Genomic DNA, 10,307 nt, shown 5'->3' with positions numbered 1-10,307 from the left:
TAAAATTTAAACTGATGTTCTATCAAATGAACCAAAGTATCCTTAAATGCTGTCATGTCAAGTGACAACGACAGGGTCTGAAAGTTAGCCCACGATGTCCTAAGGCCAGTGCCCAGGTCGGTCCTGGCCTCTACTTTCTAGTTGATAACTTTCCGAACTCTAAAAATACGTTATGACTTACGTTAGTTCAACAACTTTAAAAAGCTTACTTCTTTTTAGGAAAAGTGCACTAGACGCGTTTGTCACAAGTGGAGATATAGATTTTTAGATTTAGAGACAGGAAACTGATCCCGAAACGTACGGAACGCACAATAATTATCCGACTTTGGTACATTTTGAGACAAGATATACACACATTCGTGGTATGAATTTGATTTTGACACAGTGAATAGAATCATAAGGTATGTCAAAGCGTACATGTGCCATGAAATAATGATCAATATAGTTTACATTTCTTTTGCACACATTTCTTCTGAATCAACGTGTATTTTGAAAAGCGAAAATAACCATAAATGTAAGCAACTATCGTGTATGGTTTTTCAGTCTTATCGCAGGAATCGCCATTCAATGTTTCCTATCCTTTATACATTCGCCATCTTGGAAGACATTTTCAACTGCTACTTTTGGCGTTTTTGTTGGCTTTATTTTTGTTCTTGTGAAACTCGCTCCCAAAAAAACTCTCAAAGTGCGGCCAATAAATCGAAATTGCGAGGATGCGACAATGGTGAGAATGGCATTTCATTGCCAATGCGGTCAAGTACCGAAATCGTCCTCTATCAAATGTAGGGCGGTGAACTTACCAGACGGGACACTTATCAAAATCCACCCGGGTTATTTTTATCCATTGGCATCGATATATTGGCTCGCGGCCACTAGAATCAGGTCCATCTGGCCGTCATCCAAGACAGCACTCTGGTGGCCCGGCCTCTCGGATTTTTAGCAATGTTCTATGGGCACCTTGTCATTAAAAATAGCAGTGTGAAAAAGGTTAAAACCTTTTTCACACTGCTTACGGGAGGTTATCTAGTATGGGCCTCAACTCAGAAAAATCGACGGAATACCCATTAGGGTTATATAACAGGTTTCGTCAATTTTAAAAAACCGTAGGCCCGGCGACCGTTGGTGTCAAAACATCAAAGTTGATGACTTTTAAAATAGATGAGGATGGAATATTATTTTTCCTGGTGTTCAAAAAGAACGAGTCTGTTGAATGGCACTTCCGGTGTTTTATAATGAAGACACGCCATGCTTTTGATGGAGAGATTTGAACGGAAGCAAGATTATTAATGGCCGGAAACCCTTGGTGGGACTTGAAACGACATTGTCAGTCTAAAGTTTATCTGGATATGCCTGATCTCTTGGGTCCACGATTTTCGGTTTTAAAGGCCAACACCGTTCGTTAACAATCTGAAATTTGTTCATGAGTTAGTCAGTTATTCCAAATGCGTACGTACTCTGTATAAATTTAAGCATTGCCGTTGTCTAGACAGATATACAACTTCTATAAATACCAAGTTTCAGGCGGCAAATTCGTAGACACGATAACTGCACTAGGGCATTGTGTATAACTGCATTTCTATTTTCCTATACCACCAGTAATTACGAACAGTGTACTTCTTTAAATATAGTACAGATATTCTTACTACTGAAAACTTGATTTTGAATATTCCTACTGGAATCAGGCCGATTGATCAGCGGTGTACGACAGAGGAGGGATACCGACACACGCCAATAGATCGACGTGGCTGGACTTAGTATTGGGACAAAGTCTCGCCAAGTCTGTTAAAATTATACGACCAGGATAAAGATGTAAGACAGTATTTTTTTGCCAGACCATCTGCTTTGCATTAGTACCGTGCATGGGCTTTTGATCAACCTCGAACACGAAGTTTTTTAATAATCAATGAAGAAAGTCCGAATCTGAAGATGCACTTCGATATGCGTGGCACAATGAGCATTTGGTCAAGAGAGAACATTTTTCGAAGTATTAAAAGCACTTTGCTAACATGACCTGGTATACAAGTATGTCTCTTTGTATCAGAGAAAAAATTGCCAATATTACAATGTTCGTCTGTAGATAATTGTTTTATCAGAGAACAACAGAATATTCTTGTAAAAAAAATTTAGGCTTTCCCCTCTGCATATTAAGTTAAAAACGGGATCATTCAGTAGTTTTCCATTAATCAAGCCCGTGTTTCCATAATTTTATGAATCGATCCAGGATGTGCAGGGCCTATGATCTGACTTGAACCATCAATAATAGGCTTGTTGATAAATACTTCAAATGGTCTCTCTCTGTCCTGTTTATAAGAGATTTCCAGACGATGCAATCTATTTATAGATTGTCAATGTCCTTGTGTCAATTGTTGGCAGCAAATCGAGGTTAGACAACGGAAAACATGTTACAAAAAGCTAAAATGGTCTGTAGGGCCTACTGTCATTGGTCCCCAAATTAACAATGTCCATTGGCATCATCTGTGACCATGCAGGAGTTTTCAATAAACTCCGCCTTTCGACTTTTCTGTCTAAAGGCGGTTTCAGACTAAAAACAATTTAAAGCTTGTTACTATACAAGATATACCCTAAGCGGAGCTGACGTTGCTGTTTGTCTCTAATGCTGATTGAGCAACTGGGGCTGAAAGGGTGGATGTCGTCCTGGGTGCCGACAAATGGTACCCAGGTTCGAGATCGACTGGATAATAAGCACCCAGGGTGCCATTACACTAGACAAATAGCACCCAGCTTCCTTTTGCCTGGCTTACGGATCTTAGGGACAAGGACGTTTCTGGCAATCTCGTTTTATCTCGCGCCGTGGTACTTGTGGCATTAGCAGTGCGCGAAATAAAAAGAACAGATAAACAGCAAAAAATGCGTCTAGGCCTAAAGGTCTTTGAAAGCACATTTCGGATGATTTATTCAGAAAAGGTATATAGGAGGGATATATCCGAAATGTGCTTATTGTTCAGTCGATCTCGAACCTGGGTACCATTTGTCGGCACCCAGGACGACATCCATCCTTTCAGCGCAACTGGGCCCTGTTCGTTATAGAACAGAGGCTCGAAGTTGTCTAAAAACACTCTCTTCCAGTGGTTGAATAGCACCTCTTCAGCAGTGAGGCCGTGGCTTCATTTGGTTCTCAACTAATTTACTAGTTTATACTGCTTGACCCGGGAACCCCGACCAGAGTTTTCCTGCAATGTGCATTATGGCTCGGCATACACATACTACAGAACTGTCTGACCGAGACCAAGCTGGTACGAACAGCTGATGCCGTGATGGGAACGCCACAGCCTTTGAAGTAATGCCGCCAATGAGTTCCCATATTATTGAACAGGGACAGGTTAATTTTGACCCCAGTCCGGTACGTTGAGACGCCAATCAGTAGTTAACTACCACTTGCTTATAGCATCAGCTCATTAGCTATACCTTAGTTGTACTCAAGGTGCTTAATTCGATAACGGGCGAGGTGTTGTGATGATAGGAACCGGCCAATTTTGATCCCGAGCAAAGTATTCTGAGGCGCTTTTATGCGCTAGGTTATTGCATTAGCTCATCAGGTAAGCATGCTAAAATGACCGCAGTTGGACTCACGGTGCTTTGAACGTGAGTGATGCCTCCCAAGTGTTGTGTTTACTGGCGAAAATAAATACTAATAACATTCATGTGCCAGGGCCGTATTTAACCTTTTGGTCCAGGGGGGGCAGTGGGATAGATCGCCGAAGGCGATCTGCATGCGCCGCAGGCGCATCCGAACAGGGGGGTCCCTCCCCCAGAAAAATTTGAAAATAAAAGGTCTGAAATGGCATTTTCCTGGGTAGTTGTAAAACAAGAAACACAGAAACGAAACAGAAACACAGAAACGCAGAAACGAAACGCAGAAACGAAAATCAAACGGGTTTTCATAAAAGTTGGAATCAAGCGGCACGCCGATACTTTCCTTGCCCAATCCGTTGTTATTGTCGTTTAAAAGTAAAATCTGAGGTTGGTGGGTTGCGGTCAGCCGGAATGCAATAGAGTTGTTGAGGTTGAGGGGATACATGGAGCAACTTGGGGGGGGGGGGGGAGGGGGCGGCACGATATGGGTGAAGTCTTTTGAGGTGGTGGTGTAGTACCTTGGTAGGTTCGATTCGATTCCTACAGCATGTTATTTTAAATGAAGGTGCAGTGCAACATCTTGCCTTGTAGTGTTCAATTTACATGAAGTACCAGGATCATCCTACAAATCCCGTCTGATGCAGCACTAAATGCAAGGTACGGTACCAGTACATGGGTGAATCATTTCGACGTTATGTGAGACGTGAGAGACCAATTTTGGCGACTAGAATAGAGTAAAGTGGGGGGGGGGGGCGGGCACTAGACTTGGACTTGGAGTAACTCAATCTTGCCTGCCCAGCTGCTGCCTTTAAATAGTCCCTTTAAATATCTGTTTATGTTAATGAGGTTGCAGTAGGGAAGTTCAGCCTAGTGTCGTGCACAGGCCATGGAATGAACAAAAGAACAGGACTCGCTATTCGAAGGACTATTTTCTATTTACGCCGTGTAGTACATACATGTAGTGTATTGGCACGATCAAGGCCGGATGCTGCCAATCTGCGCACACGTTGATGAGGCTAAAAGGGGTATTGGGAAATGAGCATTCCTCCTTCCATTCCGACTGAATACCAGTTTTAGTTACACCCGCGTTCGCGGCCACAACCATGGCAACAAGATGGAGTCTGCAGACCAGAATTCGCCACAAGACTGGTTTCTGCGTTTCGTTTCTGTGTTTCTGTGTTTCTGTTTCGTTTCTGTGTTTCTTGTTTTACAACTACCCTAAATTTTGATATGTAAATTTTTGAAATGTCTAAAATTCATTGTAATGTATAGCATACTACAGCCACCGTGCTGAAGTTTACATGGGTTATTAAGATTAGTTAATTCTAGACGTGCACCAATTTTAGATATATGCTTTTTGTGCCTCCATCTCTCATATATATATATACAACATTTAAAGACAGGCAGTTTCTTTCTGAATAACCCGATACTTGTAGTACATGATGTAAATAGATGGATCGCCTAATCATGGAGTGCACGCAGATTTGTATTTGTGATCTAGCGTACCTGAACAGGCATTTACTCCTATAGCTGTGTCCATCCAACGAATCTACGAAAAACAAGAAAAAAATCGTGACAGCTGTGGCCTGCCATTTATCTGCCCAAGACGTGTCATGGCTGAATGATGGGGTGATTGCATGTACGTCTAGAGCTTTTGACAGTTCGATTGCAGGTTTGCATATCAGAAAAATTTTGTGAAAAAAATTAAAATGTGTTGAAATACGTTGGCTGGGAAAGGACCTTATATGATTTTCTTTTCAATATGAAAATTTTTTTTCAGGAAATATCTCGATTGATTGACTTATTATCTCGAGCGCTCGAGATAATAAGTCCATCGATCGAGATATTTCCTAAAAAATTTCTTTCAGGAAGAACGAAAAAAATTGCGAAAAATATTTTAGAATATTTTAGAATCTAGGGACCAAATCGGTACACGGTTTTGAATACCTCTGTCTATGAAATAATGGGGTTGCAATACTGTTGGATGATAGTGTTAATTTTTTAAAGCCAATAAATAACTCTCATAAAGTAATTTTTTTTATATCAAGATTAATGATGGCAAATTAACTTGCATTTATCATTCATGTCTAATAAAATGTAACTTGAATTGATTGGCGCTATGATTGAAATTTATCTAGGTATCCTAGTTATATCCTTCAGGACAAGCCCTAAAAAATACCTTCACCTCCAGCCGAGTGATTGATTACCGGAGCGGTTGGTTGATTTAGTGCAAGTTAATTTGCCATCATTTCGTAAACTTGATGACACAATTCACTATAATAAGAATTATTTATTTGCTTAAAAACTTAACACTGTTATCCAACAATGTTCCATGTACACGTAATTGGCAGATTTGGTCAAATTAATTGGCCAAATAATCTATGCTGTCTTATTGCCCTAGATTCTGAAATATTTTCGTAATTTATATCAAGGGCCTCTGGTTTGAGACAAAATCGGCAATGTACGAACGGAGTGCAAAGTCGCCTGGTGACAGAATTGAACTATAAAAGCAGCACCAATATAACTTGTTTACATTCAATCATTCGGTGCAAGGCGATATCGATACCACATCTAGATTTTTGGTACGTAACGATTTCTCTATTTATTTCCCATTTCTTTTTCGAAAGTCGAATGAACCTTTTAGTGAGGCATGCATTATACATGTACTTTCGTTGACTGTTTTCCAGTTTACATCAACATGACGATCACAGCTCTCTTAGTATTGCTCGGAGCGGTTGCTACGGTGATCTCGTGGCCAGATCAAGGTAAGATCCAAAACGTTCATAATTCACACTACGGACATACATGTAAATGTATTTAGATCCGTGTTCATTTATACCTCCTATGTAATGATTTAACCAAAGTGGAAAACGAAAAGTCGAACGGTCATTGAAGTGGAAATGTTTTCTAAGAAAGTTGAAATAAAGAAGTTTCTTTGTAAGGGTTTTTAAAATGGCCGATTGCATCTTTAAAAAAACATGCAGTGGCATTCCTGCTGCAATTCGTGTTTAGAAAACGAAATTTCTGACAATATGCCCAAAAATTGCATTGAATTTGGTGCCTTCAGTTTTTTATTTGCGAGATGCATGTACTTGCATCGTATTGAGTAGGTTTTATTACTAATATAAGCTGGCTTTACACGCAGCAGTAAGTGCAGATCTGGATATGACGAATCGGGCAAATTTCTGCGAAGACCGTACAAGTGAAACGTTTTACCACCAGAAAGCATTGCTTCACGCATTAAAATATGAATCTTCCATTTTCAGTGTTATTCCATACAGATTTCACCGATTCGGAAATTGGGAAACTCTCGTAAGTGACAGTCTAGATGATGATTATACAGCATTATTAATTTTGTAGAAAAGAAGAATTCGCCATCATTTCCGCAATTGAGTTGCATGAACGTGGACGTGCTAAGTCTAATATCCAGTCGCTTATGGTTAGGTAAACGCTCCAAGTATGGGGCACGCGAACTTGACGGCGGCCGGTTTCCTCTTCCTTGATCGTTCATGCTAAAACTAGGGCCAAGAGAGTTCTCTTTAGAACTTTCTCCCACTTCTCTATTCTCTTCTTTTCACAGAGGCCATAGCATGTGGCTCGTATCTGACTACACGTACGGCAGAAGCGTTGCGCAATTCAGTGGCGACGGTGCATATATCAACAGCAGAGCAGTAAAGTTCCAGCAGACAGACTTCACCATCACCATTGGGTTCAGGTCGACGGACAATGGTAGAAGGCAGATGCTCTTCGCTGATTGGTCAAGCCCGTACCAGTTTATGATTTGTATCACCGCCACTGGGGAGATCGAAGTTAACTTGAGAGGCCAGACCGGCCAAGAGCTGTTGGCTGCAAAAGGTGGCTCCGTGCTGCGTGGCGTCTGGCAGACGGTGGAGGTGTCTTACGCGCACAGGCCTGGTATATGTACCGTGTACCTCAACGGCGTCAATGTTGGCAGCGCTACTGCCAACAGCAGAAACCACGACCTGAATGACAACAACCATGAATACTACCAGGTTGGCTACAAGGAAGACACCAGCAGTGACTTCTTCAAGGGAGAGATCGGGGTCTTGCTGATTACCGACACAGCTATCGGTGGTACTGCGGGTAAGATATTGTCGCTACTGGCTTCAAAAGAATACGAATCTACATATCTTTCTGATACTAACAGGCGGTAACCACATGACGCCCAGTATTCAACAATAGAACACCCTGTTGACTGCTCACTCACCCTCTTTTGAGTATCTCCTGCATCCATATCAACCGCCCCGTAAACTAGGCCCTTGTATGGACCGTATACTTTATCCAACTGGCATAAGTCGGGTGTACGCTCGCTCCATGCAAAGGTCCTGTTTAGAGATCCGCCCTCTGGTTGCATTTGCTCGAAAAGAAGGTGGGCCTTGACTCTGAGAGAAGGGGGATACTCGGAGGTTGCTGCAGCCGATTCCACGGTGTATTTAGGAAGAATCCTTGCAAGATGCAATTCAATGCCAAGTCAAGTTATCTTACGCTAAAGAGCCACTATATTACACAAGATGTATATATAACTAACGCATCTCGCTAGTTTTGGCAAATACGTGGATGTCAACTAGACATAAACTGGAGCGGCCATTTTTGGAAGGATTTATGCGACATCAACCTTTGCCCCTGAAAATACCACTCTCTGTTCAACACGAAAATCGTGCATTACATGTACTATATATTCCGTACTTTTTTTACTTACAGACCTCTATCGGTCTACATTTTCTGGCCCTGAAGAAGAAAATTTCGACGGGTAAGTACTTGTACTTGTGTACGCGACTATTTTTTCACCCCTTCTTAACACTGACAAACGTTTGTCTAAGTTAGAGTTTATGCATTTAGTAAATATGGGCTGTGATGTTCCTCATCATTCTGTCGAACATCAGAAGCAGAAAGTTTGGCCCTTTGCAATATTATGGCATCTTTATGTGGCCAAGGCCGATTATCTCACTTGACTATTCCTAAATGTCGACAACCCTGGACCAAGCGCAACAGCAGTAGATTGAAAATCAAGCTGCCACCACCAACTTGACCAACCTGTGACCTGTTAGGCCTCAAAACTGAAATTTTGCAACACATGAATGTTGATACTAGATCACATCAACCCAGAGTGACCTGATATGTTATGCAACCGTTTTTATGCCTTGTAAGGTACTCCATCGATTTCTGAAAGCATATTATCCCACAACGCGGAGTCGTCTCCGATTGACTCGGAACTCGGGGTTGCCTAATATGATTGGATAATTCACCGGAATTCATACTGGCACATTTTTGCTTTCAGAAACCTTGAAAATGATGCCAAGTGTTCTTTCAAGACCATTCTGCCGCCTGTGTTTTTCAGTGCTAACCCGAATTGCTTTGATATAAAAACCAAAAAAATGGTGAAGAGTTTATAGAGTCGATAAGTGTCGCACACGCCGGCGCTTGCTCTGCTTTTAGCTTTGTTTTAACTATATATTTTCTTTAAAGCTTAAATGGCGCCACCTTCGTCCACGACGCCGACCTCAACAGAAACGTGCTAGCGCTCGACGGCAGCAGTGGGTATGCCCTCGTCCCAGCAGTAAAGTTTCAGAGGACAGATTTCACCATCGTAATGGTCTTCAAGTCGACAGCTAATGGCAAAAGGCAAACACTCTTCGCTGATTGGTCAAAGCCATGGCAATTCTTTATCGCAGTCTTATCCAATGGGGCGGTGGTAGTCACCTTGAGGCGAAACATTAATAGCGGCGGAAGTCAGCCGGACCAGGATTTAGTGTCTTTCTCCGGAGGCGCTGTGGTACGTGACGCCTGGCAATCTATCCTCGTGACCTACGCCCACGAAGCTGGGAAATGTACCTTATTCCTGAATGGGGCCAAGGTGAGCGGCATTACAACTCGCTACGCAAACCATGACATTCAGAGTAATGACCATGCTACTTACGAAGTCGGCTATAAGAAAGACACTAACAGCGACTTCTTCAAGGGCAGAATTGGTTACCTGCGCATTATGAACATGGCACATGCCTAATCATTTTGCAAACATTCAGTCTAATCTTGACAAACAACGCACATGTATCAACGTATATTATTCAAAGAAGATGTGTTAGATTTCCCAAACTTTTCCTGTATATATGAGCTTCCAGAATTAATAAACACAGATTGCATCACGTTGGTCGTTCGTATTGCCATTTTTAAGCAAGGTCTGGTAAAAAGGCATGATCATCATGTTGCCCTACCGATGGACCGGTTCCATCTGACCTCCACTCTAGTTAAGAGAATCGAATTCTGTTATAACAAGGGACCAGAACGATCTTGTGTGGCTGGTGTAATTGAAGGGTGTGGGGAGTTGCACCACTATAAAACCTGGCTGAAAAAAGTCTTTTACTGTCTTAATTGGTCGCCGCGACCTGGATCATGATTAGATGGCACCGGCAACAAGCTGGCGTTGGATTTCGCACTGTGACAAAATGCTTCATCTTTTCAGAGCTACATGTATATGAAGTATCATTTTGTTGGTGTTGTTTAACTTTCTTCTCTTGATTATCCCGTTGGTAAAATATTGCGAACTCCATGTCATCACGGATTTTACTACCGGTAGGTCCTTTTCAGTCCGGCTTCTTATCATTCGATTCATATTTCCCTTGATCCCTAGTGATGCATCGTATGGCCATGTGGCCAATCTCTCGGTGTTAGACTCCTTTGGCAGCCCATCGCGT

The 10,307-nt window shown here is 42.0% G+C and overlaps 1 protein-coding gene across 1 annotated transcript; it reads left to right on the top strand.

The window, feature by feature from the left end:
• Window positions 1-6,041: 6,041 nt before the first annotated feature.
• LOC135493470 (uncharacterized) lies at window positions 6,042-9,758 on the top strand. The gene is made up of 6 exons (XM_064780832.1): window positions 6,042-6,176; window positions 6,282-6,359; window positions 6,861-6,906; window positions 7,175-7,698; window positions 8,317-8,365; window positions 9,082-9,758. The coding sequence occupies exons 2-6, from the start codon at window positions 6,293-6,295 to the stop codon at window positions 9,617-9,619; spliced, it is 1,224 nt and encodes a 407-aa protein (XP_064636902.1). The 5' UTR covers window positions 6,042-6,176; window positions 6,282-6,292; the 3' UTR covers window positions 9,620-9,758.
• Window positions 9,759-10,307: the final 549 nt, after the last annotated feature.

This window comes from Lineus longissimus, chromosome 9 (assembly GCF_910592395.1).
Source record: "Lineus longissimus chromosome 9, tnLinLong1.2, whole genome shotgun sequence".
NCBI lineage: Eukaryota > Metazoa > Nemertea > Pilidiophora > Heteronemertea > Lineidae > Lineus > Lineus longissimus.
Note: the sequence above shows the minus strand (reverse complement) of the source record. Positions and strands in the feature narration are given on the sequence as shown.